Source organism: Heloderma suspectum, chromosome 3, assembly GCF_057233095.1.
Source record: "Heloderma suspectum isolate Gila_16-S chromosome 3, 16-S_ref, whole genome shotgun sequence".
Taxonomy (NCBI): domain Eukaryota; kingdom Metazoa; phylum Chordata; class Lepidosauria; order Squamata; family Helodermatidae; genus Heloderma; species Heloderma suspectum.
This window is the reverse complement of record NC_139460.1, coordinates 305,005,911-305,032,717: the sequence shown is the minus strand read 5'-3', so window position 1 is coordinate 305,032,717 and position 26,807 is coordinate 305,005,911. Positions and strand designations below refer to the sequence as shown.

At 41.7% G+C, this 26,807-nt stretch overlaps 1 protein-coding gene across 3 annotated transcripts in view; it reads left to right on the top strand.

Annotated features, from left to right (window-relative positions):
- PDCD10 (programmed cell death 10) overlaps positions 1-25,400 on the top strand; it is a 111,763-nt gene extending 86,363 nt beyond the window's left edge. For all 3 annotated transcript variants that reach the window (XM_084847457.1, XM_084847456.1, XM_084847455.1), the window contains exons 2-8: positions 9,168-9,381; positions 10,576-10,629; positions 14,720-14,837; positions 16,210-16,336; positions 21,782-21,860; positions 22,331-22,413; positions 24,908-25,400. In XM_084847457.1, coding sequence (XP_084703583.1) covers positions 9,286-9,381; positions 10,576-10,629; positions 14,720-14,837; positions 16,210-16,336; positions 21,782-21,860; positions 22,331-22,413; positions 24,908-24,989 — 639 coding nt within the window. In that variant the 5' untranslated portion in view covers positions 9,168-9,285 and the 3' untranslated portion in view covers positions 24,990-25,400. The remainder of the gene's footprint in view (positions 1-9,167; positions 9,382-10,575; positions 10,630-14,719; positions 14,838-16,209; positions 16,337-21,781; positions 21,861-22,330; positions 22,414-24,907) is intronic.
- Positions 25,401-26,807: the final 1,407 nt, after the last annotated feature.

Sequence of the window (26,807 nt, the reverse complement as noted above, 5' to 3'; positions counted from 1 at the left end):
TCTTATTTCAGACCATTAAATACCTAAGTATGTTTTTGTATTTCTGCTAAAAGGTGCTCAAACTTTGACAGACTGCAAAGCTAGGATGTTCTAGAATTAAATGACAGAGAATGTGCCTTTCCATATTGCTTTTCTTGCCGCAGAGTGCAGTACGTTATTAGTACATAAGTGTTTTGAAGGAGAGGCAGGCAGCCATTCTTAATAGTAGTTGAGTCTTGCACTGTAGAGCCTGAGACAAACTTCTTGAATTGTGCCTAGAACCAAATATTGTTAGCCTTTCTGTAGAACCTGCGCTGTTCGATGTGTTTGAATAACTGCACTGTTAAGTTTATAATTTCTGAGCCAGCGACCACTACTATTTTCCAAACCATCTGTATGGTTTCAAATTGACTTTTCAGAAGGCCCCTTGTTCTGTTTATAGGTAAGCACAGTAGAATGAAAGCACATGACTTACTGTTGGCTAAACTGGGATTTGAACTTCCGAGTTCCAATTCAGCATGCTATCCCCTGCGCCATACTTGCTTTTCAAACAGATAGGATTATTCCCATAAAGGGATGTCTATGACAAAACTGAACTTCCACAGCAACTTTCTAAGCATTTGTTATTGGTCTCTGTTGGAAGTGGCACATTGGCCTGTGATTTGAATTGGTTTGGCAGTGCCTGCCCTGGATATTAAAGTCCGGTAAGTTGTTCTTCAGTCATCCTGATACGATGAAGTCTCTTGAGTTAAATACAAAAGTATCCCTCGTGGCTAAAAATATGACTATCAAGAAATCAAGAGAAGATGTTAGCAATTGTGGTAAAAGGAAGTTAAAACATCAAGCCAGCGCTGTTTCCTTTGAAGTCTTTTAGAGGAACAGATGGAGAACAGGCATACTTCTAGAAAGAGAATCTTCACATAGACTACATTAAGAGCAGGTAGTGGCATTTTCTCCTGTGGTACATCAAACTAAACTTGTTCAAAAGGAATAAGGAATAAGTAAAGAAATACATTGAATATTATGGTACTGACTGTGAATGGCTAGACTGCTTCTGGAGCTGAATGGGTTCTATCCAGGATCTGCCTTCCATGGATGGAAGGGCTCTGTTCATAGAAAATGCCTCTACCTGATTTATCAGGGACCCCCCTGCACTACAGCTCACCCAGGTCAACATATTCTTCAGACCCTCTATGTAGCATTTTCCTGGGGCTGGAGGGGCTGCTGTGGAGAATTCACAAAGTTAGTTTCTGCCAGCTCATTTGCATGTGCCTAAGTCTGGGTCCAGCCCAGTATGTATTTATTATACAGAGGAGAAATTAGCATATTACTGAAAGCAAGCATGTGTAGGGCACAAAGAGAGCTTTCTGTGCAAAATGGGAGGCATCTTTCTTTTTCAACAGTCATATGTGAGCTTCCATTCAGGATAACAGTTGCCTTTTAGAGCTTGGTTGTAAATTTAGCAATTTTTAAGCACCAGTTTTGTATCTTCACTAGTTGGCAAAGTGAGACAAGCTTCGCCTCTTGCAAGGAAACGTCTGGATAAAATAAAATCATTCTAGTTGAGGCTATACTGTAACTTTGTGGGCATGATGTAACTTTTCAAGATCACTTTGTATGCTCCCTACACATGCACACTGAAATCAAGTGTGATCCTTGGGCTCAGGGACTTCTTCACTTGGCATAGGAGGTTGCAACCATTTAAATGCAGGACTGCCCATAATCCTGGATATGCTTGATGGTGATAATTGATGTCTGTCTCCAGGACTGGAAAATTATTTCAAACTTGTAGGAGTTAGCATCTAATAATCTAAGTATCTGCCCTGTACAAATTTTGGCAATTAATATTGTGTGGCGACTTAACGTTGAAGCATGCTGGCACTAAGCTATCAGCTACATTTTCTTATTGTGTGTCCTAATAGGAGAATGGATAAGGAGGCATAATCAGTGACATTTTCACTATGCTGGTGACATATCTAGTTACCTTTGAGTCTAGTTGTTCAGTGGAACTAAATTGGATATGGACAGCTCATTCAGCAATGAGTTATATCGGAGGCAACATCAGTGTTCCGTTAACTTGTATGTTTTTATTATATATTTAACCATTTCCATATTTTTCTAGTAAGTGCTAATCCACAATTGTAACTGATCCTCCCTCCTCCAGAGCTAGGATTAGCAAGAACTTTGGATGAGGCCTGGTAGTTGCATATCCATAATGCATGGCACAGTGATAGTGATGTGGTCCAGTATGTGGACTTCATAGGTAGGATACTGTGATGCTTAGGTTCTTAACAGCCCTCATGTGAGCCCATTTTCTGTCCACATATTGTGTTTCCCTAGCAGGTAAAACAGCTTACCTGAGAGCAGACAGGTATTATTTCACTCATCACTATATGTTCTAATTCTGTTGCTTTCAAAATTCAGGGATGGAAATCCCAGATACCTAGATATTTGATTTTGGCAAGTAAGAATCTGATATATTAGGTCTGTTCAAGGCTCACATCCAGGCACTGGATGTTCATTATAATTTGAGACCTTCCTTCTGTCACCTGCAGTATGAAATTGGGTTCAGCCCTCAAAACATACCTGGAATTAGGAATCATGACAGCTGAAAAACAATGCGTTTTGGCTCACTTTATAAGCTTCCTTGTTGCTGATTCTTTCAAATGGTCCTGGAAAAATTCCAGGCACCTATGTTGTTAAGGTGCTTGGATTTTTTTTACTGGTACTGCCTGTTATCTGAAATGAATATTTTAGCTGTCTGCTAAAAAGTACTGTGCTAAATTGCAGTACTGGGTATGAGGAATTGGAACTGTTTGCAAGCACTGATGATTATAGATACTGATTTCATGAGTCTAGGAAACTTATTTTCTCTACTTATAGTTCACCCCTCCTATAGAAGACAGCACTTGCTGAATTTTTGTTATTTTATGTTGATGTGTATCTGTGTTGTGGCACCGTCTAGCATTCAAGGGTTTCTTGAAAGCAGAAGGCGATGTACATTTTTTCAGCTTAAATGTTCTTTTGAATTCCAGCTTTCACTGGAATTCAGGAATCCTCACCAGAGACTGCAGGCTCTTCCTAAGACTGAGTGTTACTTCTGTCAAAAGTTAAGTGTAGAAGAGGTGTATGCCAACTTGGCTTGGCAATGTGCTTGTGTCTTGGCCAAATATACAGCTGCCAGCTTCTATTTGCTTTTCTGTCTGGCTTACATGCAGAGAGAATGTGTTACAAAATTGGTCAAGGTTAATTACCTTGTTGTAGCTTCCCTTACGCTTTTGTCTGTTCACGAAATTTACTGCCTTGTAGCTAGACAAATTTCATTCTCCGTCTTTGAACCTTGATGTCTCTTTACTAGCGAAATGCAGAATTTCATGTACGTTTATTTAAAAACATACTTCCAGACAATTCAAGAGTTGGTTGTTTGCACATCTCCCTTGTCCCCTCTGTCTTGTATTTCCCTTAAACTCAGGAGCAAAAGGTAACAGTAGCAGAGAATGATCTATGTGCTTGAGTTATCAAATTAAAGGAGCAATCCTATGCTGATTGATGGTCGCCTCTGACCCTGGGGGTGACCACCTATCCAGTGCAGGGTCTCCTCCTCGCTCCCCCTGCCCTGCTTTCGTGGTTAGACAGCCAATTTGGGCTGTCTAGCTGCGGGACTTTGGAGCACGGGAAGCGTGGCTGGACGACACATAAGATGTATTGTACTGGCATTTCCGACCTCCGTGCCCCACCCCCGAGAATGCCCTGTTTTCACCACTCTGCGCTGCTCTCATGAGCTCGGAGCATGGTCCGTGCTGCCTACGAGGTGGCGCAGGAGGGGTGGGGGTCAGTTCTCCAGGATTCAACCTATCCTATGGCTGTCTAGCTGCTAACTAGTGGCCATAGGATTGCACCCTAAACTACTTTCACTTTAATGTATGGTTAGGATATGTTTTTTTCTATTTATTTAGTTTATTATATTTATACCTCATTTTTCAGCTAAACATGGTTCCAAAAGATGCTTACAGTTAAAATCCATGCAAAAGTGCAAAATAATTAAGGATCTGTGTGTGCATCCATGCAGTAGTCTCACCTGGCCCCTAGCTGTTGGTGATAAAGTCCTGGCTCCCAGTTCTTCCCTGCATAAGATGGGGACAGAAGGGGTTGCAGATGAACTCTGGGTCTTGCTGAAGGTAAAGATGTCAACCCACAGAAACAGCCCTTCCATTGATCTACAGTCTTCTGAGTTTCATTAACTTGAGCAGCTAAGCTGCAGCACCTGTGGCATAGGTGCCAGAAATTAGTTACTGACCCTCCTGGACGAGAGAAGGATTGCTTGTGAGTCCTACCTTCCCCTCTAGTGCGGTACTACTTCTATGGCTCAGGAGACTAGAGACAAAAGCTCTCCAAGGTATCAGAGTTTTTACATGTGCTACTGCATATTCTCAATACTTGTGAGTGAACTTACGATACACTCCCCTGTCACACTCCCCCTGCCCCCTAAGGATGGCGGCAGCTGGCATAGCTCTCTCTGGTCTGAAGTCTTTGTGCTTTACGCTATATCGCAGTGGTTTTCAAATGTTCCGCCTTCAGGGAGTACTGTCAGTGTCAATTTTCTTGTTGAGGAACCTATAAGCATCTGCTATAGAACCTCTGTGTGCTGCTGAAGTTTCTGGGTTATGTTCTAGACCTTCTCTGTCTTTTCTTACCAACGGAGAGTGTGTCCACTGCCCAGTGTTTGCATATTACTTCACATAGTGCATAGTTAAACTATGGAGTTCATCGCCACAAGATGTAGTGATGGCCACAATAATTTGGATGGCTTTAGAAGGGGATTAGACAAATTAGCGGAGGTAAAGGCTACCAAGGGCTACTACTTGTGATGGCTATATATGGCCTCCAGTATCAGAGGCAGTATGCCTCTTTATACCAGTTGCTAAGGAACGTAGGTGGGAGGGTGGTGCTGCTGCACTAATTTCCTCCTGGGTGTCATGGGCATTTGGCTGGCCCCTGCACGAACAGAATACTACACTGGCTAGGCCTTTGGTCTGATACAGCAAGGCGCTTAAGTTCTTAAGACTGGTAGTGATGGAAAAGCTATATTTAAGGGAGACTCTTCATTACTGATCATCCCACTGAGGAGCCCTTCATAAGCTTCCAAGGAATCATTGCCTAGTATGTTTGTTGTTAATGGTTAGACTTGGGAACTTAAACCTTTAATTTCAGAAGGCTAAATGCATCCAGCGGCCTTATTTGTGGGGGTTTATTTGTTCCTTGCCTGTGGCAGTTCCCTGTTTGCCTTGAATCGCTTGAGCTACTTGCTACAAGAAGAACTTGCTGTTTTGTACAGTACCGCATCATGAACCCTTTCAAAACTGCACCTTCTATCCCTCAACAACATGTTCTAGTTCATTCAAGCTTGGGTTGGCAGGTTAATGCATTTTTGGTTGCTTTGTGTTCATGTGCTAAAGGAACGGCTAGGGATCTGAACATGCCTTATCATAGTGCTCCAGATGACCTCTTTTTAACCCCTGAGAGTGGAAATACCAGTTATCCTTGGGAAATGTGACCATATGTGTGGGTATTCATTCTCTTTCTGATGTTTATGGACATTGCCAGTTTAATATGCAAGGAGAAAAATCATTTCAGGCAAACTGAGACTGTTTGGGCATTTCGAAAGTAATAAGTAGATGTTGGTGCTTTTCATGTTGGACATTTGTCACAATTGAGATGAGCTTAATTTCCTTGAGGGTCAATTCTAGGAAGAGTGGCCAGATTGCAGGGGGAAACAACAGTATAGGTTGCTTCCCCCACCCCCGCACATGCCGCTCGCATGCCTGGCATTTGCTTAATTACCCATGCTGCAGGTTGCTGTGTGTCAGGGACGAGTCCCAGCCCTTTTAGATGTCTGACAGCTCCGATTCTGAGTCAGAGTTAGAACTGCTAGAACAAAGCCTGGGGGAGGGACCCTCCCTAGAGCGCCTAGACGCTGGGAGAGATTCCTCCAAAGGCCTTGACAAACAGATGGCCCAGGCTCAGTCTCTGCCCCCTCCCTCCATCGTGGGAACTCAAGTTTCTGAGGAGGAAGAGGAAGAAGAGGGGCATGACTTGAGAGATGCTAGGGTGCGTTGCAAAACGAAGTGGGAAAAGTTAGGGGCAGGGCTCAGCATCTCCTCGGCTTAGACAAAGTTGATTGGTTGTTTAGGGCCTGGGGCAGTCTGAGAGTTTCTTTGAAATCTGCATTTGTAGAGAGGCTAGTCTCTAGCAAAATAAAGTCGTATTAGCCTGAAGCGTTGTCTATTGTGGTGTTGATTGTGGAGGGGAAGGATGAGCCATTTCTGACACTGTGTTGTCCGAACCTGGTGCTGGGGGTGGCTTCTAACACACAGCACAACCCCTACTTAAGCCATGGGTTGTAGGATGGGTTAGAAACCACCTCTGCCATGCACCAGGTTCAGAGGACATGGCATCCTGTGGCATGGGTAATTAAGCAAATGCCAGGCACACACAGGGGTGCGGGGAACAACATGTACTGCATTGTTTTCCCCCACTGATGATGCGAACCCAGCCGGTGAGTGCTTGTACTTTCTGCTCCAGAAAGCGTAAATATTATAACACCAATAATAGAAAATATAACTTAGTACTGGCAGGTTTGGGGTGGTGGTGGTGGTTAGGGAAAGGTAAGGAGCCTCCCTGCTGCTTCTGTGCAGCTGTTTGGGATGAAGCCCCAAATCTGATTGGTATAGGCATCTTGGGGATCCCTTTGCTATGCTTTGTCCCTGTTGCTCAATATAGCTTCTTTGAAATGAGATTTCAAATGTTGTCACCCATAATGCAAAGAGAATATTTCAGAATCCTGTGAAATCTGTGTTTTATGTAAAATAAACTCCAGCCAACATGGAATTATGGGAAGTGTTGTCCAAAACATCTGGAAGAAGCCAGGATGTGTACCACTGTTCTAGAGATTGTGCAGCCAAAATTAAGTTCAAAATGTGTTTTATGCTGAAAAGAAGAGGGGAAAATTAAAGGCTAAGAAATGACTGAGGCAATGCATGGGTAATGCGGGTTAGCTTTTGTATGAGATAGTTTTGAGCATACAGAGGTTTGGTATAGACTGGAACAGTAATCTCCAAACTTTTTTGAACCCAGGGCTCTTGAAATGCACGACTCTTCAAATCCCCCTTGTAAAGATCTGTATAGATTTCCCCCCATTTTCACCCTCTTACTTTCTCAACCTCTTTGCTCTCAATTTTTCTTCCTTGTTTTCCTTCTCTTAAAGAAATCTAAACAAAAAAAAAAAGAAAGTGTTGCAATGCAACTTGCTTTGGTGTGGAGACAACCCACCTGTTTAGTCTCACCCATGAGTTGAAGATCAGTGGACTAGCGGTCCCCAACCTTTTTGGCACCAGGGGCTGGTTTCGTGGAAGAAAATTTTTCCATGGACTGGGGGGGTCCATTTGCGTCCGTGTTCATTGTAGTAATAGGCTACGTAAAGATTTACGTAGCCTATTACTTGAACAGGGATGCAAGTGGCATCCGCTATGCGGACGCCATTTGGGTCCCAGTGGCTGGAAGTCTGCCAGCGGCCGGAACTGGCTGGCAGCTCTGCAGACTCGCTTTGGAGCGGAGCCGGCCAGGGCCAGGGAGGATTCCGGGGGAGAGGGATGGATTGCCTCCCCCCCACGCGGACCCCTGCGGACCCAAGGTAAGGGGGTTTCGCACACCCCTATGCTCACCTCCTGCTGTACGGCCCGGTTCCTAACAGTCCACAGACCGGTACTGGTCCGTGGCCCAGGGGTTGTGGGCCCCTGCACTAGAGCATCCTTCCCCAACCTGTTGCCCTCCAGATGTGTTGGACTTTAACTCCCAGCCAGCATGCCCAATGGTAAGGAATGCTGGAAGTTGTAGGCCAAAACATCTCAAGGGCACCAGGTTGGGACAATCTAGACTAGAGTAAATTATGTTATGTTAACTAGAATCCCATTTCCTAAGCTTTTCTAAGTATGCTATCTCCTCCACCAATTTCTTATGGGGTGGATTTTCTCTGTCTCCAGATTTGTAGGAATAAGCATATTTAATCTTAGGTATGAGCATCAGATTTTTAGGCATGCACTTCTTTGACATTTCTTTAATTTTTCTTGTGTTTTGTAAAATAGGTGACTCCTATATTTCCTTACCAATACTTGAAATTCAGGTCTACAGTTAGATCATTTCTCTGTGCTTAATGGGTTGGGCAAGGTGGAGGATTCAGTTACTTGAACCATTATTTTCCATTGAGCTAACTTATGATGGCACACCCTGTGTGGAAACAGAGCTTGAGACTTTTGTTTGTTTTAAACAAACCTGTGGTATAGATGTTTGAGTAGCATTTTGAAACTTATTAATGTATTACAAGCCAGATTTTATTAAAATGGATTTACTATATAGGTATGAATATCAAATATTAACTTTGGCATTTTTCTGGCACACAAATATGCATGTTACTTTCCATTTCCAGTCTCTTACATCACTTTCTAAGAAAGTCATTGTAGATGTATGACTTAAGTTCACTAGCACTGATGAACATTTACTTTATACATTGTAAAAATAGTATTGACCTTTAGCATTTTAAAGACACTGTTTCTCATTTTCATTGCTCTTTCTAATAAAGAGGCTGATTGAGGACTTGTAATAAAAACTCGAACTGCCTTAATTACATACAAATTGTTGGCTAAAATGAAGCATACTTTAACATTTATTGGAAGGGAGCTGAGTGAATTACCTGGTTCGTGCATCACAGTGGCAATTGTGGGGACGAGCTGAGCATACTACCCATTTCCACTCTGAACTAACTCGGGAAGGTTGTTTTGTGATGTGCGAACCCGGTAACTGTGGTTTAAACAATCCGGAGTTAACCCAACAATTACCCATGGTTTGGTGTTGGGTTAACTCTGGGTTGTTTAACCCATAAACAACCCAGAACTTCCATTTCTGGGTTATTTAATTAAACTGGAAATTGGCTGCACGCTGCTCACACACTCCCCTTGTTCCTGGCAATTTCTGGGTTAAACAACCTAGGAATTGCTGCTGTGAGGTGTGAACCAGGTCAATGGAGGCAGTATCAAATTTACTACCTTAATTTGGTAGAACTTCTTGTCTCAAAATTGGTACTGACTATAAATGAAGCTTTTCTCTCTCTCTCCCTCTTTCTCCCCCCTTCACAGGGTAATATATTTTTAAGTGCTCTAAACACTCAGGCACAACAAGGTAAAAGAAGAAACTCTATATTGAATGAGGAGTCCATTGCTTCGGTAGCCCTTTTCTTCAAGAGTGGGTCCTTGAATGAGGATGACAATGGAAGAGATGAAGAATGAAGCAGAGACCACTTCTATGGTTTCCATGCCTCTCTATGCTGTTATGTATCCTGTCTTTAATGAGGTAACATGCCTTCTAGTTGATTTTCTGTGCGCTATGGTATTTGGGAAATAGGAGGTTGTCTTCAATGTCAGATGACACCCTATTTTGCCAATATGATCAGATTTTCTACAAATTTGACAAAGCTCTAATGAGTACTGTTTCTATCTCTTTTTTTTTGGTGGGGCAGGGGGTGGGGTGCTTTCCATGAACACAACATCAATAACCCTAACTATTCATTAGCCACAGTTTGTTCCTTAATTCTGACTTCATTTTCCAGAACTGTAGGCTCTCAAGATGCTTTCCAGCATTATGCAAGATTCTGAAAAGTAAATTCTGTAGTGTATAGTGTCTCAGATTTAGGCAGAGTAGAAAGCAGAATGTCTTGTGTTAGGGTTCTACAGCCATTGTAGTTTTACAGAAATGACCTCTGCTGAACATTATAGATGTCTCTGGAAAGCTGGTCTTGTTTAAATATGGGGTGTAGTGTGGGTAGCCTTTGTCTGGTAATCTTCCCAGAAAACTATATATAAATATTAAATTGTTGTAGGTTTTTTGGGGAGGATAACTTTCTCAATATGATCATCTAAGACAGCCTTCCCCAACCTGGTGCCTTCTAGATGTTTTGGACCACAGCTCCCAGTGACCATTGGCCATGATGGCTGAGGCTGATGGGATTTACTGTCCAAAACATCTGCAGGGCACCAGGCTGGAGAAGGCCACTCTAAGATGTAAAATATAGCTTGTGTTGTAGTAGAAAGTCTTCCTTCTGTAATGCACAATTGTACATGTTGGGGTGGGGGTTGTCTGCCCTCAGTATGGATTATTTCACTGCATCATTTGATCAAACATGCCCGCATGTTAGTCTAAGCTTCAGCTTTGTGGAAATGGATCTCTGTTAGTGTTTTATAAGTTGAATTCTAGCAGAATGACAGATCAGTAGCTTTCAGATCCTGGGACAATTCGCAGAACAATTTTGCACATGGATATTGAGAGAAAAAAATATTACACGAAGGCCTTTCTGCTTGCAAGGGGGTGCATAAATTGGCTGTTAATTTCCATCTGAGAGGCAGAGTTCCTGTGCTTCTAAACGTGAAAATTCTCTGCTTATCTGGGCTGAAAGAAAACTTTGGAAATGAAGTTGTAGAAGCCAAAGAGTGATTATTTGTTTGTATCTTTTGCTTAAATTAGTAACAGTTTCTTTTTAACTCCTTGCAGCTAGAGCGAGTAAATCTATCTGCAGCTCAGACATTGAGAGCAGCTTTTATTAAGGTAAGAATAATTAAAGTTGTCTTAGCATCATAGAATAGTAGGGTTGGAAGGGGCCTATAAGACTGTCGAGTCCAACCCCCTGCTCAATTCAGGAATCCAAGTAAAGCATCCCTGACAGATGGCTGTCCAGCTTCATCTTGTATGCCTCCAGTGTGGGAAGCCCACTACCTCCCTAGGTAATTGGTTCCATTGTCGTATTGTTCTAACAGTCAGGAAGTTTTTCCTGATGTTCAGCCGGAATCTGGCTTCCTGTAACTTGAGCCCGTTATTCCATGTCCTGCACTCTGGAATGATCGAGAAGAGATCCTGGCCTTCCTCTCTGTGACAGCCATCATAAAATGCGAAAGTGTAAAAATCTGAATAAGCTACACAGTAGATTTAACTACTATTCTTGTTCTTCCCTGAGCCAGTCTTAACTTTTCTGGTCCCTATTCTCTAGGGATCCCCCCCCCCATTCCTCCATCTGTTTTAATTAGTAGGTATCTGGTTGAGACAGGAAAAAGGCAGTTTGCTATAGGGCTATAGCTCTGTGGTAGAGCTATGGCCCTATAGCTTGCTTGGCTAAATGTCCCAGTTAAATCCCTGGCAACTCTGGTATGAATTGGGAATGACCCCTGCTGAGACCTTGGAGAGCTCCTGCTGGTCAGAATAGACAGTATGATCTAGATCAGGGATGGACAACTTCAGAAGTTCCAGTGGGCAATTTCTACCCCTGGAACCTACCGAATTTCAGCAGCAATTCAGCAGGGGAAAAAAGGGTACATTTTTGCATCAAAACACCTTGTTTTAATGCAAAAGAGATGAAAGCACCTTGTTTTAATGCACAATGGCACTCCCGGAAACCTCAGGAAAGCACAATTTTGTGTTAAAACAAGGCCTGCGCTTCCCATATGGCTTTTTTCTTGCCAATTCTGTGCATCGCCAAAATTTGGTGGCGATGCGATGATGTGATGGCGATTTGAGGCCAGCAAGGCAGTTTGGTGTGATGGCAATTTGGGTTCAAGGATGGGGGCACATGTGGCCTGCGTGCTGTATGTTGCCCACCCCTGCTCTAGGTGGTTGAACTTGGCTGAAGCCATCTTCAGATGTTTGTAAATCACTCAGGTTACCTATTGTTGGTTGGCACTATAGAAATGTTGTAAATAAGTCACATAAGCACAATAGATTACTGTACATGTGCAGAGCCCCATTCAGTACGGCAGTAGTGATGTGTCCTGGCTTGCAGATGCTTATGGACGTTCTGCTTCTTTCCTCAACCTTTTCCTGTTAAAGGCAGGAGATACAGTCAGAGAGAGTTATGGACTACTAACCCTATTCGTTCTGGTTTTGAGATACAGCTGTGATTGTCCCTCGGTGACAGCCTTTTTTTTTTTCCATTGGACATGAGTAGGAAGAGCATGGTGGAAAGAACAGTGAGTTCTGCACCCTTGCATTTTCCTGGAACCTCCGCTGCTTACCCCAGATAATTGGAAAGTACATCTTCATGTTCTGTGGGGCTGCCACCTTGAATAACTTACAGGAACTGCTAGCTTCTAAGACAAATTGTTGAGATTTCGTTATGTGAAAGCCAGTTATGCCTCTTGAAAATACACAAAATAGAACAGTATAATTCTCATATAAATGTATTTATATTGCAAACTATTAAAAATACAGTGCTCTTTTATTATGATTTGTTCATCACTTATACCCTTAATATCTTAGCTATATAGTTTAGCATAATTATACTGATTGTAAATCAGTTGCACATTCTGTCATTTGATGAAGGTAGTTTTTATTTATGAATACAAAGTTAAAGATTAATTTCTGGCCCTATACTGAAAATATACTGTCAAGTCACATGGTTTATGTTCAGATTGTTCCAGTTCTTATCAGTGTGTGGTTTAACTTCGAGAGTGTATATATATTCTGTGCTCTACACTCTGCCTTCTGCCACTAAGAGCATGAATTACTGAACTATAATTGCACCAGGTCAGACAAATTTAGCCAGTTCCCCCACCCCCTTCGTTGTTGGTAGCTATGTGATAGTTTCTGAAAGACATTGGTTTCCAGGACAGGACAAGAAAAAATACTGCTCAATTTGGCATTAGTAGGACTTGTCTTGAAAGTTCTATTTTGACACCATAGCTCAACAAGGATTTTGGCAAGTTTGAAAGAATTCAAACAACGCACGGATAAAAGCATATATCTAAATTGCATGTGGGCAACATGCAGGCCATGTGCAGCCCTTGCAGGCCTCTCACATGGCCTGTGTGGGTGCCCAAGTGGCCCCCCTCTGCCCCTCTCCAGCCCTTTGAAATCCATGATCATGCTGGCCATCACCAGTGCAATCCCTGCTTTCAAAAGGATCTTGCCAAACCGGGGGTTGGGTGGGGACTTCTTCATTCCTCCATGCTGATATGTGAGGTGAGTGTATGGGCAAGGATGAGAGGAAGGCTGTGTATGTGTGTTGGCATGTGTGTACTTGAGTCCAGCTCCCTTCTCAACTCCGCATGTGGGCCTTGGCGGCAAAAGGTATCATACCCTTGCTGTAAGGGAAAGATATGAAGAAACTCAATAGGCAACTTTAGGCTAGGAAGAAACTGATGAAGAGATAGTAATGACGGTTTGAAATATTACCAAAAAAATTATCATACAACAATTGGAATAGAAGCAGTATTCTTAACGCTTTAGGGAGGGAGGCTTTATGTTTAACATTAGGAATGTTAATCTAGCATAGCACTATGTGCCTTCAAAAGATTTCACAAGCCCAATGAGTGAATTGCAGACAGCCTTTGAACGTCCCCTTAATTTCTTAAATAAGTTACTGTGCAACATGGGAGGCTGCTGTTGAAAGAGGAAAAAATAAAAAAAAAGAACCACTGGGCACATGAAGTTAGCCACCTGGTTCTCTAGATTGTGGCCCATAAGAGCAGATGAGCAGTGGAATAAGCTGTCTGGGGTGTTTTTGGAACCTTCCTTTAAGGTTGGGCTGACATCTTTCAGTTATGCTAACAACACAGAGGTCTCTTGGGCATCTCCATGTAGCGATTGAGGTGGGAGTGTCTACTGGCTCAAGACTCATGCCTTGAATGCTGCTGTTTGGCCTGGATGACAGCTGTGGGGGGGGGAGCTCACACTGTAAAAGTGGAGGGCCCCAAGCCTGTCCTTCATGTATATCTATTCTCTTTCAGTGATGCAAAGGACACCAGCCAATTCCTTCAGCCTGATGGGCTGGCCAAGCACCTCAGGGAGGGGCAGAAGTTGGCCATTACTGGTCTAAAATAGACCGGGTCTGGCCAGGGGTTTTGAGTAAATTACTAATTGGTACCTTCAGCTTCTAATTCTGTGCTGAGAAAGAAGCATGTGAGGTGAGGGGGCTGTTATCCCAATTTATAACAGAGAAATTAAGTCGGGCATTTCTCTCTCCTAAATAAATAAATAAATCCCAATGACAGTCTTAGTCCGTAGTTTGTATAGTCATTACTGTGGTGGTTGACTATTAGTACTTCAGGTTATTTTCTCTCTTAAATAGCTGAACAATCAATACTGTAAAAGCACTCAGAGGAATGTGTAAGACATAAAGTGACATGGGATGTAGGAAATGTGAGGTTTTGTAGTTGCTTTAGACACCCTGTGGTGTTCATTATATCCTGTTACTGTTACAAGACATATACATTGCCAGCTTTTGAAAAAGTAATTCCTTGTATTTCTAAATATAAGTGAGAACTTGAAGCTAAGTTGAACCTTATTAATTCTGTGCAGCCTATAATGTTAAATAGGATTAAATGCAATCATATAAATCTGTCCCTTTAATTTCAGTTGGCATGAGAGGGTGAAAGAAAAAAATGGGAATGCTGTTCATGATGCATAGAAATGAATGCTGCACCAAAATGAATGAAATAGCTTATTGGGCAAAGTTACAGATGAAAAATATTGATGTAGTCCAAGAAATATGGGTCTCCTATTGGAAGAGAAAAAGACAGTGTTATTATGAACCAGTTCTGCTCCGTTAGCTTTTAAAAATATTATCTTGAATTTACATCCTGTAGCTCTGGATCTGTTTTCAAGATGTCTCTGTGCTAAATAAATAAAACTGTTGCTTGAAATACAGGCTGAAAAGGAAAATCCAGGTCTCACTCAAGACATCATCATAAAGATTTTGGAGAAAAAAAGTGTTGAAGTTAATTTTACTGAGTCTCTCCTTCGCATGGCAGCTGATGATGTAGAAGGTATTTCCTGTTAATGGCTATAGATTTACTGATATTATTTTATCAAATGGTTTAAAAATAGACAAATATTTATGTTGCTCATTTTGTTTCTGCAAGTAAAGTTGAATTTCCTGATGTTGATAGCCAGGTAAACTGCTATTATTAATATATTGCTATAAAAATATTTATATAAGCACTTGTAAGTTGCATATGCTTTACTGTACTTCTTTTGCTGTTTCTCATAACCTGGTGGCTGGAGGAAGTCAGACAAGCCTGGCTCTGCCTATCTGCCTGTATGCTGGCTTGAGTCTGTGACAGAGTGAAATATAACATAAGTATTATTCCCACTTTAAAGCAAGAAAATTACTTTCCTAAGTGGTTGGGCCAGACGGAACGACACAACAACCCATGTTAAACAATCCTGACTGCTTGCCACTCCCATTGTGCTAAATGACCCTGTCCCTGTTGTTTAGCATGAAATGTGAACCCGGAATTGTGGGTTGCTGGGAAAAGAACAACCCACAATTCTGGGTTCGTGTGTGATGCTAAACAACCCAGAACTGAGCGTCCCTGGGTTGTTTAACAGAGTGGGCAAGCAGTTGGAAGCCGGCTCACTCTTACTTGTTCACAACTACCCATCGTTGGTTGTCTCATCTGAATTGGGCCATTGTTTTACAGTGGGTTAGATATCTGTCTGCAGAAGGAGGTGGGCAGAAGCTACTTTCTCTCCCTGCCAGCCTACAGGGACCCCTGAAAGTGCTCCTTCAATGATTAGGGCACTGTGCTGAGTGGAGTGAGCTGTGGCATGCAGGCCTGAGAAGGAAAGGAGAGATTGCAGAGAATTGGGCAGAGGCACCTTCTGCCCCATTCTCAGAAGGTGCCTTCATCTGAGTTTCTACATTCTCCCTTTTCTTCCCTAGTACCCTGTGCCACAGTATTTCAAGAGGGCAGGCCCACCAACCTTTGGAACATTTGTAGGGGGCTCTGGGGGCGGTGGGGAGGAGAAGAGGTGGGCAACTCAGCCTTTACCTGCCCCATTCACAGACAGATCTCTGGATCCAACCCAATGAATTTAGAGGTGCAGTTTTAACCCATAGCTAGTAGAATAGCAAAGAGAATAGTCAGGTATTCTCTTTACTAACTCTTAAATACCTCATGCAACCAGAACACTGCTTTTTAATACATCTTTGGTATGCTAGTTTAAGGCATTCAGTGTTGGCAAATGTGTTCCATACCATCCTTTACCTATAAGATGGAGAGTTAGAGTGAGTTTCAGTTCTTGCCAGCCACTTACGTTGAGATTGGTATTTTTGAGATTTGTGTCAAATATTTTCGGAATCGTTTGAAACTCACTTGGAATAAACAACCAGTGTATTTTTTTCTCCTTTCTCAGAGTATATGATTGAAAGGCCAGAGCCAGAATTCCAAGACTTAAATGAAAAGGCACGAGCACTTAAACACATTCTCAGTAAGATTCCAGATGAGATCAATGACAGAGTGAGGTTCCTTCAGACAATCAAGTAAGTGCTCATCTCTAAACCAGTTTGCTGTTCAAAGTAAAGGCTATCCTAAAATGTGAGCTGTGCACCTATCTAAGATGTGATGTTGTCATATTTTTTGCTTGCAATGTATTTATGATGTTAACTATTTGTAGTATTGTAGTGTTTTATATGTTTTTAAAGTTTTACTGTGGAGTGCTCTGGGAGTTCTTTCAAATTAAGTTTTTTCTTACTGTGGAGTGGTAAAGCTATGGATTGGCTTTAGCAGCTGCGACATCTGTTGCAAATGAATGTTGCACATTCTCCCAGTTTGCCAGAAAATCTTCTTTTTACAATACCGCTATCATCTTGAGCCTTGAAAATAAAAGAGAACTACGAGAAAGCTGCAGTAGACCAAGTTCAGAAATGGTGTGTTAAAAGTACCTTAAGCTGGATGGATCCAGCTGGATCTCCTCTTTTACCTTTCGGGAACTTTGGTGCAGCTTTTGCCAAGTTCTTAAAGCCATAGAATGAAGAGCAAGAGCCTGTCACTGTCTACCTTCAACAGCTGTGTTGTGCACTGAAGGGGATTGACTTCCAGTGCTGTTGGAAGCCACAAGTGCAATTGTATGAGTTGCTGTCAGACAGTAGGATTGGGTCATCAGTGATGTCTAAATTTCAACAGTGGATTGCTTCTTCAACTGTGGGAGATGTGACAGCAAGGTCAGGGCCCTGGTCAGTTGATCTGTCAGATACTATCAGTTCACATCCCATTACTTGATTAGTCAGATATTCCAGGCTCAAGAACATCCTTTATGTTAAGTGGTAGCCTACCGTTTGCACTTAATCATGGATCATCTAATAGCAATTGCAGGGGGTACCCCTTTAATTCCTCTAGGGCAAGGAAGTAAGTTGTGCACACATCCCTCATTTAGGAGTGGGTGCTCCTTTACTCCAGAGAACATCTGCCTTCTCCCCTCCTAATTAAGCTGTATGTCCTATCTCTTCCTGCTGGCCCTTTGCTTAACCATCTGTGAACAGTAACACAGGGTTTAGGAGGAAGCAGGAAGTGAATACTCAGTGGCACATGCCTAGCATTGTCAGATAGCCAAAACACCGCAGTGGAGCCATTTATTCATTCATTTTACTTGTAATTCAAATGATTTTTATGCTGCCTTTAAGGGTAGAACCATTTGTAACAATTACATGCTTTGGTGCATAAATATTCCAACTATCAAGGGTTTTCTAGTCTTTTTTTGTTCTGGCTGGGTGGGTAATAATGTTGTTGTTGTTCAGTCATTCAGTCGTGTCTGACTCTTCGTGACCCCATGGACCATAGCACGCCAGGCCTTCCTGTCCTGCACTCTCTCCCGGAGCGTGCTCAAGTTCATATTCATTGCATCGGTGATGCTATCTAGCCATCTCATCCTCTGCCGTCCCCTTCTCCTTTTGCCTTCAGTCTTTCCCAGCATCAGGGTCTTTTCCAGAGAGTTTTCTCTTCGCATTAGGTGGCCAAACTATTTGAGCTTCAGCTTCAGTATCTGTCCTTCCAGTGAGCAGTCAGGGTTGATTTCCTTTAGGATGGACTGATTTGACCTCCTTGCAGTCCAGGGGACTCGTAAGAGTCTTCTCCAGCACCACAGTTCGAAAGCATCAATTCTTCGGCGCTCAGCCTTCCTTATAGTCCAGCTCTCACAGCCATACATTACTACTGGGAAAACCATAGCTTTGATTAGACGGACCTTTGTCGGCAAGGTGATGTCTCTGCTTCTTACTATGCTGTCTAGGTTTGCCATAGCTTTCCTCCCAAGGAGCCAGCGTCTTTTAATTTCATGGCTACAGTCACCGTCTGCGGTGATCTTGGAGCCCAAGAAAGTAAAATCTGTCACTGCTTCCATTTCTTCCCCTTCTATATGCCAGGAAGTGATAGGGCCAGATGCCATGATCTTAGTTTTTTTAATGTTGAGTTTCAAACCAGCTTTTGCACTCTCCTCTTTCACCCTCAACAAGAGGCTCTTTAGATCCTCTTTGCTTTCTGCCATTAGGGTGGTATCATCTGCATATCGGAGGTTGTTGATAATTCTCTCGGCAATCTTAATTCCGACCTGTGATTCATCCAACCCGGTGTTTCTCATGATGTACTCTGCATATAAGTTAAATAAGCAGGGTGACAATATGCAGCCTTGTCGTACTCCTTGCCCAACTTTGAACCACTCGGTTGTTCCATGTCTGGTTCTTACTGTTGCTTCTTGACCCTTGTACAGGTTTCTCAGGAGACAGGTAAGGTGGTCTGGTACTCCCATCTCTTTCAGAATTTGCCACAGTTTGTTGTGATCCACACAATCAAAGGCTTTAGCGTAGTCAATGAAGCAGAAATAGACGTGTTTCTGGAATTCCCTTGCTTTCTCCATGATGCAGCGAATGTTGGCGATTTGATCTCTAGTTCCTCTGCCTCTTCGAAACCCATCTTGTACTTCCGGTAGTTCTTGGTTCGCATACTGCTGAAGCCTAGCTTGTAGGATTTTGAGCATCACCTTGCTGGCATGTGAAATGAGCGCAATTGTGCGGTAGTTTGAACACTCTTTGGCATTGCCCTTCTTTGGAAGTGGAATGTAAACTGACCTTTTCCAGTCTTGCGGCCATTGTTGAGTGTTCCAAATTTGTTGGCATATTGAATGCAGCACTTTAACAGCATCATCTTTTAGGATTTTAAATAGCTCAGCTGGAATACTGTCATCTCTGCTAGCTTTGTTGTTAGTAATGCTTCCTAAGGCCCACTTGACTTCACTCTCTAGGATGTCCGGCTCAAGTTCAGTGACCGCACTATCATGGCTATCAGGGGCATTAAGATCTTTCCTGTATAGTTCTTCTGTGTATTCTTGCCACCTCTTCTTAATCTCATCTGTATCTGTTAGGTCCCTGCCTTCTTTGTCCTTTATCATGCCCGTCTTTCACAAAATGTTCCCTTGAGATCTCGGATTTTCTTGAAGAGATCTCTAGTCTTTCCCATTCTGTTGTTTTCCTCGATTTCTTTGCATTGTTCATTTAAGAAGGCCTTCTTGTCTCTCCTTGCCATTCTCTGGAACTCTGCATTCAGTTGGATATATCTTTCCCTTTCTCCCTTGCTTTTCGCTTCCCTTCTTTCCTCAGCTCATAAAGCCTCATCAGACAGCCACTTGGCTTTCTTGCATTTCTTTTTCTTTGGGATGGATTGAGTTGCTGCCTCCTGAACAATGTTACGGACCTCCGTCCATAATTCCTCAGGCACTCTGTCTATCAGGTCTAATCCCTGAAATCTATTCCTCACCTCCACTGTATATTCACAAGGGATATGATTTAGGTCATACCTGAATGGTTTAGTGGTTTTCCCTACGTTCTTCAATTTAAGCCGAAATTTTGCAATAAGAAGCTCATGATCTGAGCCACAGTCAGCTCCAGGTCTTGTTTTTACTGACTGTATGGAGCTTCTCCATCTTTGGCTGCAAAGGACATAATCAATCTGATTTCGATATTGACCATCTGGTGATGTCCATGTGTAGAGTCGTCTCTTGTGCTGTTGGAAAAGAGTGTTTGCTATGATCAGCGTGTTCTCTTGGCAAAACTCTATTAGCTTTTGTCCTGCTTCATTTTGTACACCAAGGCCATGCCTGCCTGTTATCCCGGTGATTTCTTGACTTCCTACTTTAGCATTCCAATCCCCTATGATGAAGAGGACATCTTTTTTTGGTGTTAGATCTAGAAGGTGTTGTAGGTCTTCACAGAACTGATCAACCTCAGCTTCTTCGGCCTCAGTGGTTGGGGCATAGACTTGAATTACTGTGATGTTGAATGGTTTGCCTTGGATTCGTACTGAGATAATTCTGTCGTTTTTGAGATTGTACCCCAGTACTGCTTTTCCCACCCTTTTGTTGACTATGAGTGCTACTCCATTTCTTCTAAGGGATTCTTGCCCACAATAGTAGATATGATGGTCACCTGAATTAAATTCGCCCATGCCTGTCCATTTTAGTTCACTGATTCCCAAGATGTCGATGTTCAATCTTGCCATCTCATGTTTGATCACCTCCAGCTTACCTTGATTCATTGATCTGACATTCCAGGTTCCTAAACAATATTGTTCTTTACAGCATCGGATTTTCTTTTCACCACCAGACACATCCACAGCTGAGTGTCCTTTTGGCTTTGGCCCAGCCGCTTCACTCTTTCTGGCGCTACTTGGAAATACCCTCTGCTCTTCCCCAGTAGTATATTGGACACCTTCTGACCTGTGGGGCTCATCTTCCAGCGTCATCTCTTTTAGCCTTGTGATACGTTCCATGGGGTTTTCTTGGCAAGAATACTGGAGTGGGTTGCCATTTCCTTCTCCAGTGGACCACATTTTGTCAGAACTCTCTGCCATGACCTGTCCGTCTTGGGTGGCCCTGCATGGCATAGCTTATGGCTTCACTGAGTTATGCAAGCCCGTTCGCCAGAACAAGGCAGTGATCCAGGAAGGGGAGATCTTCATTTAGCAAATTATAATCCCAACTTTTTATGTCTTTGAATGTAACATGGCAGTTAAGATTGTCAAGGTATAAGAGTAGAGCCATCATTTCTGAACTTGGTCTACTTCAGCTTTCTTGTAGTTCTCTTTTATTTGCAAGGCTCAAGACCTGAATATATCCAGTTACTTCAAGAATTTTGGAGTAATTTGTATGTAGACACTTGAATAACCCTCCACAAACTAGGATTTTAATTTTAGAAGTGGTTCTTGGGAGGATTTCATGACTTTGGTTGTACCTGTGGGAATCTAATTATACGTAGAATGTAGTCTTAACTAACTTCTCTTTCTTCTGAACTCTTAGTCTAACAGAAGCCTGTTTAGTCTTGTTATATAGTGATCTTACATCCTGCCAAGTTAGAGCTAGATGAAATTGCACCAATTCATCCTGAGAGGGGACTACCAACATCAAATTGCTTTCAAGAATACTTGCTGTGACAGTTTTCTTCCAGGTGGTTTAGCTTCATTTAACTGTCTAGAGACGCAGGCAGAATGTGATCGCCTCCATTCATGACATCAGTACTCACAAAATAGTTTAAGGCAAATCATGGGGTCACTTTCTTTATTCAGAATGAAATATCAAGAGTCAAATTTGTTTGTTTTATAAATAATATATATTCAGAGTTGCTCTGAAGGGAAAATTCGATTGTGAAGGTAGACCGAGGCTCCTGCTACTTAATGGTATTGTGGTGTAGATTTCTATATCAGGCAGATGCTAGCTTTTCACATATGAAGACTGCATTAAATCTAATTTGGACTTTGAAGTGCCATATAATCTAATTAGTTCTCGGTGTTCGGTCTTGCTGTGCCGAATCTAAAATGCATTCTGTAAGACAGCAAATCCTTTAGAAATACATGTCAGACATAATTTTGGAAGTGATTAAAATTCTGCATTGAGTGAATCTAATTTTAAAAGATGTTGCAATTATCTTTTCATTGCCAAACAGGGACATTGCCAGTGCAATAAAGGAACTTCTTGACACAGTAAATAATGTCTTCAAGAAATATCAATACCAGAACCGGAGGGTATGTGAATTAAACTCCTCTATGTTGTCTTGTCAGAAATATAAACATATTAACTATAAATATTAAAGAACCTACAGTTTTTATGCTTAGATGGTAGGAATTGTAAATCATTTCAATCATCACTGGCAGTGGCAGACTTGCAGATGAATAGGCAAACAGAATGAAAACTAAGCCAATATTTTTCCTGCTGCCTGATTTTCAGTATAGGTGGATTTTTAATCTGCAATGGCTACATTAAGGCTTAGTATAATTTATAAAATGCTCCATATGAATTTCAGTGTGATAAGTAAGTAGTTCTAGAGCATATACAGAAGCTCTGTAACTCATTTCATTTCTTAAATGGGTGAATTCTCCTAGCACACAATAGCATTTATGCTTATTCAGTTTATGATCTTTGTCTGCTGGCTAATAGGATGCTCTGTGAAGGGGGAGAGTTTGATTGAATGACTCTTCACATATACATATTTCAGGCACTTGAGCACCAAAAGAAAGAGTTTGTAAAATACTCCAAAAGTTTCAGCGACACTTTGAAAACCTATTTTAAAGATGGAAAGTAAGTATGTTTTTTCAGTTGAATTGGTGCAACCTTGATTCTTGTCTTTATTTTCTTCCTTCCTAAACATTTTAAGTAAATATTTCCTGCCAGCAAAGAGCATCTTTGCATGGACTAGTATCTTAAGTGCTCCGTCACTTTCAATTTGGCAAAATACAAAAAAAATGTTTGTGAAGGGTTTGCTCTTTTAAACCTTTTCTACAGGAGTAGCTGTGTTAATCTGTTCTTGCGGCACATTTAAAGAACAACATATGATGAAGTGGAACAGTGTCCACAAAAAATTAGTTCGTCTTTAAGGTGCCACAAAACTCTTGGTTGTTTCTTCTAAACCTTGGTATCTGTGAATGTGTGTAATTATAATTTTAATTTGCTCTTTGGAATCCAGAGAATTTTTGTTTTTAACACTGAAAGCTTTCCTTTACAATTCTTCCTGCTATTTCTGTTCTGCCACTATGCTCCTGCTATTTCATGCTCTTCCATAGTGGCTTAGGATTGCACCACTCCAAAGCAGAGTGTGTGTAAGGAAGCATGTGCAATAAGAATTAGATGCAGCTTGTTTAAAGGAACAGAAGAAAACCAGTAATGGAAGCCATTGGACAGAAATTTTAGTGGGTAGTGGGGAGGAAAATATCCCATCTGTTCCTTGATCTGGTTCATGGTCATTGGAGCTAACTGAGCAATGCTAATACACCTCTCCAGTCTTCTGCATTGTGCAGTGTTTCGTTTATTTAAAGTTTATAGTAAGACATTCTTCTGGTTTGTTAAACTCTGCAGCTCAGGAATTAATCAGTCAATAGAAGTGAAACTAACACATGCTCCAACCAGGGATAATTGCAAACAAAGAAGGTGCAACTGATTTAGCGGAGAGGATGAAATACTGAAAACATAATATATCCATTCTACTTCATATGACAGAAACAACACCCACATTTGTATTTGGCCTTTATTAACTTGTTGATTTCATTCTAGCATTATTAAACATAAACACTGAATTGCCCAGTGTGCAAGTATTTAGGTTGCTGGATTTTACTGTTATGGTCTTACCAAATTTTTTGTTTTCATGTTTCCTGTGGTTGGGTTTCTCTGTTCAAAGGAAAAAGTCAAAAATCCCTCTGGGAGTGTTCAAGCCCTTGGAGTCTGCTTGAAGTAGCTCTCTGGATCCTGGCTTGTGTGTGTGATCCTGAAAAATTGTGTTAAAATTGTGTATAATGCTGCCGTACACTTTACGTGTGGCTGCACTTGAAGGTGATACGGAAGTTTCAGCTAGTGCAAAATTCTGCCGCCAGTCTTCTAACAGAGCAGAAAGGCATGAGGACATTCAGCCGATATTGTGCTAATTGCACTGGCTACTGATATGCTTCCAGGCCCAATTCAAGGTGCTTGTTTTTTACATTCATGGTCAAAAGCCCTTCTTGGCCTCAAAACCACATCCGTGAGGACTTGCCACCTCTTATATTGGCCCCTGTGCCAGTTACAGCCTGGTGACCATGCTCTCATTGCAAGAGTTTAGAATGGTGAGAGCGCGAATTGGGGCTGGGGTGGGAGGAGTTAAGATATGCCACTTTGAACATTTGGAAAATTGCCCTATAAATACTTTAAATATTATGTTTTTTTTAAAAAAAACTAATGAAATGCAAGTGTGTGAACTTTCAAGCAGGGTTTCTGATGGGTGAGGCCACTTTATTGCTTTACAAATATGGTTAATAAAAAAGGTGTGTTCCTCGCTGTGCTCTGCACTGAAGGAATTTCACGCTGCTCTGTGTGAATAAGTTCCTTAATTCAGACTCAGAGGTGAGAGGTACACTAATATACAATGTTTGGTATAAAATAAATCCAGTATTTTTGCATGTAATCCATCCAATTAGTTGTAGAGAGACTAATCTTTGCATACTTCAGATAACTACCAGTTCTTCTAGACCTCAGTTCAAATGGTGCTCTCTACCATTGAAGAGAAGGTACATAATGATTGCCTGATTTGCTGCCTTGCTTGGAGTTTTAAGTGTTGAAAAATCAGCAGTATTGATGTTCTTGATACTAGTACTATTCTACTTGAATGCTGGGCAGTGCATTGTGTGTATTGTCTACCTGTTGCTAAGCCAAAATATTGGTGTTGCTGTTTGTCTATAGATTTATACCTTTAAGGCTACAATTTTCTATCCCAGGGGTAGCCAATCTGGTACCCCCCCCAGATGTTTTTGTTTGTTTATTTATGTATTAGATTTATTAGCCGCCCATCTGGCCGGCTGCCTGGCCACTCTAGGACTACAACTCCCCTGACAATTGCCCATGCTGATGATGATAAATGATGGGAGTTGTAGTCCAAACCATTTGGAGGGCACAAGGTTGTCTACTCTGTTATACATGCTTACCTGGGAGTAAGTGCCATTGAATGCAGTGGTGTTAATTTCTGAGTAGAGATGTATAGAATTTGTTCTACCTGGTGGCTTCCTAATCACTAGTCTGATGCTGAAATATATTTTGTTTCTTACAACAGGGCAATAAACGTGTTCGTAAGTGCCAACCGACTAATTCATCAAACCAACTTGATACTCCAGACCTTCAAAACTGTGGCCTGAAAAAAAAACTGTATATGTTGAGAGCTGTACTTTCAATGGTGGATAGGATACCTTTATATGTAAACTTCAAAGTTTTGACTGTATAAATTACCAGTCCCAGTTGCAGGGACCTAATGCAGGATTTTGAATGGGATTTATTGCCATCTTGCACCATATTTTTGTAAAAACATTGTAGCTTAATCATATTCTCACGATGAAGATTTTGCATCACTTTTTTGCTATTATTCTTTTCAGAATTATAAGCCAAAAGAATTTACGCCTTAATGTGTCATTATGTAACATTCCTTATAAGAACTGTAAATATTTGGTGTTCTGTTTCTGACATTTTAACTTGAAAGCGGAAAACTGCAAGATTATGTATTTAACAATATTGGTGGCAAATATTCAATAAATAGTTTACATCTGTTAGAAGATTATCTGTATAATTTGTTCTCATGGTATCATTTAGGCTGGAAAGGAGGGGAAGATGTACATTTGGCTTCCACAACCATCAAAGGGTTTAAGTTGTGCCCCTAATATGATCGCAAGTTGTACCCCCTAACAATTCCATAAAAATGGGCATCTCGAAAGATTCTGAAGCAGAAAACTGAACTATCTAATTAGGGAGCAGGTTTATCTTACCATATGGAAATAAAGAAAAAAAATGCTATAGGAAGAAACTACTTAGAATTGGAAGGGGAGGGGTGTTCACTATATTCCCAGGCTATTTAAAATCAAGCCAGCCTCTATTGCATAGCCCCGCCTACTGTTTTTATCTACACTAGCTCAGGATAAGATATTGGGGTTCAGCTTTTATACATATAGATGATACATATAGGTGTATGTATCATATAAAGGTGATGCTTTCTAGCCTTTTACAGGGTAACTAAAGAAAAACTGGAAAGCTGTGCCAATCAACCACATCAATCAATTGATTGATGAACAATCAAGCAGATAAAAGGCCTGGAGGTGGTTCTGAGTGTTACATTTACATCTGGTAGCTGTTCACTGGAACTCCCAACATGAAGTCCAAAGAGGTGTCCATGTGAGTGAAGAAGGCCATCATTAGGCTGAGGAAACAAAATAAACCCATCAGAGATAGCAAAAATGGTGGGAGTGGCCAATACAACAGTTTGGAACATCCTGAAAAAGAAGGACTCAACTGGCAAGCTCAGCTGCAGCAAAAGGCCTGGCAGACCACGGAAGACAACTAAAGTGGATGACCTCAGAATTCTGCTCATGGTGAAGAGGAACCCTTTCACAACATCTAGCCAGGTCAAGAACACTCTTGAGGAGGTAGGCATGTCATTGTCAACATCTACAGTCAAGAGACGGCTTTATGAATGTAAATACAGAGGCTTCACAACAAGGTGCAAACCACTGGTAACGCTCAGGAACAGAAAGGCCAGATTAGCCTTTGCCAGCAAACATCTAAAAAAGCCTGACCAGTTCTGGTAGAAGATTCTTTCGACTGATGAAACCAAGATTAACTTGTACCAGAATGATGGGAAGAGAAAAGTATGGAGAAGGAAAGGAACAGCTCATGATCCAAAGCAGACCACATCATCTGTCAAACATGGTGGAGGCAGTGTTATGGCATGGGCATGTATGGCTGCCAATGGAGCCGGGTCACTGGTGTTTATTGATGACCTGACTGCTGATAAAAGCAGCAGGATGAATTCTGAAGTGTATAGGGCTATACTTCCTGCTCAGATTCAGCCGAATGCTGCCAAACTGATAGGACGCCGCTTCATATTGCAGATGGATAATGACCCAAAACATACAGCAAAAGCTACCCAAGAGTTTCTCCAGGCAAAGAAGTGGGATGTTCTTCAATGG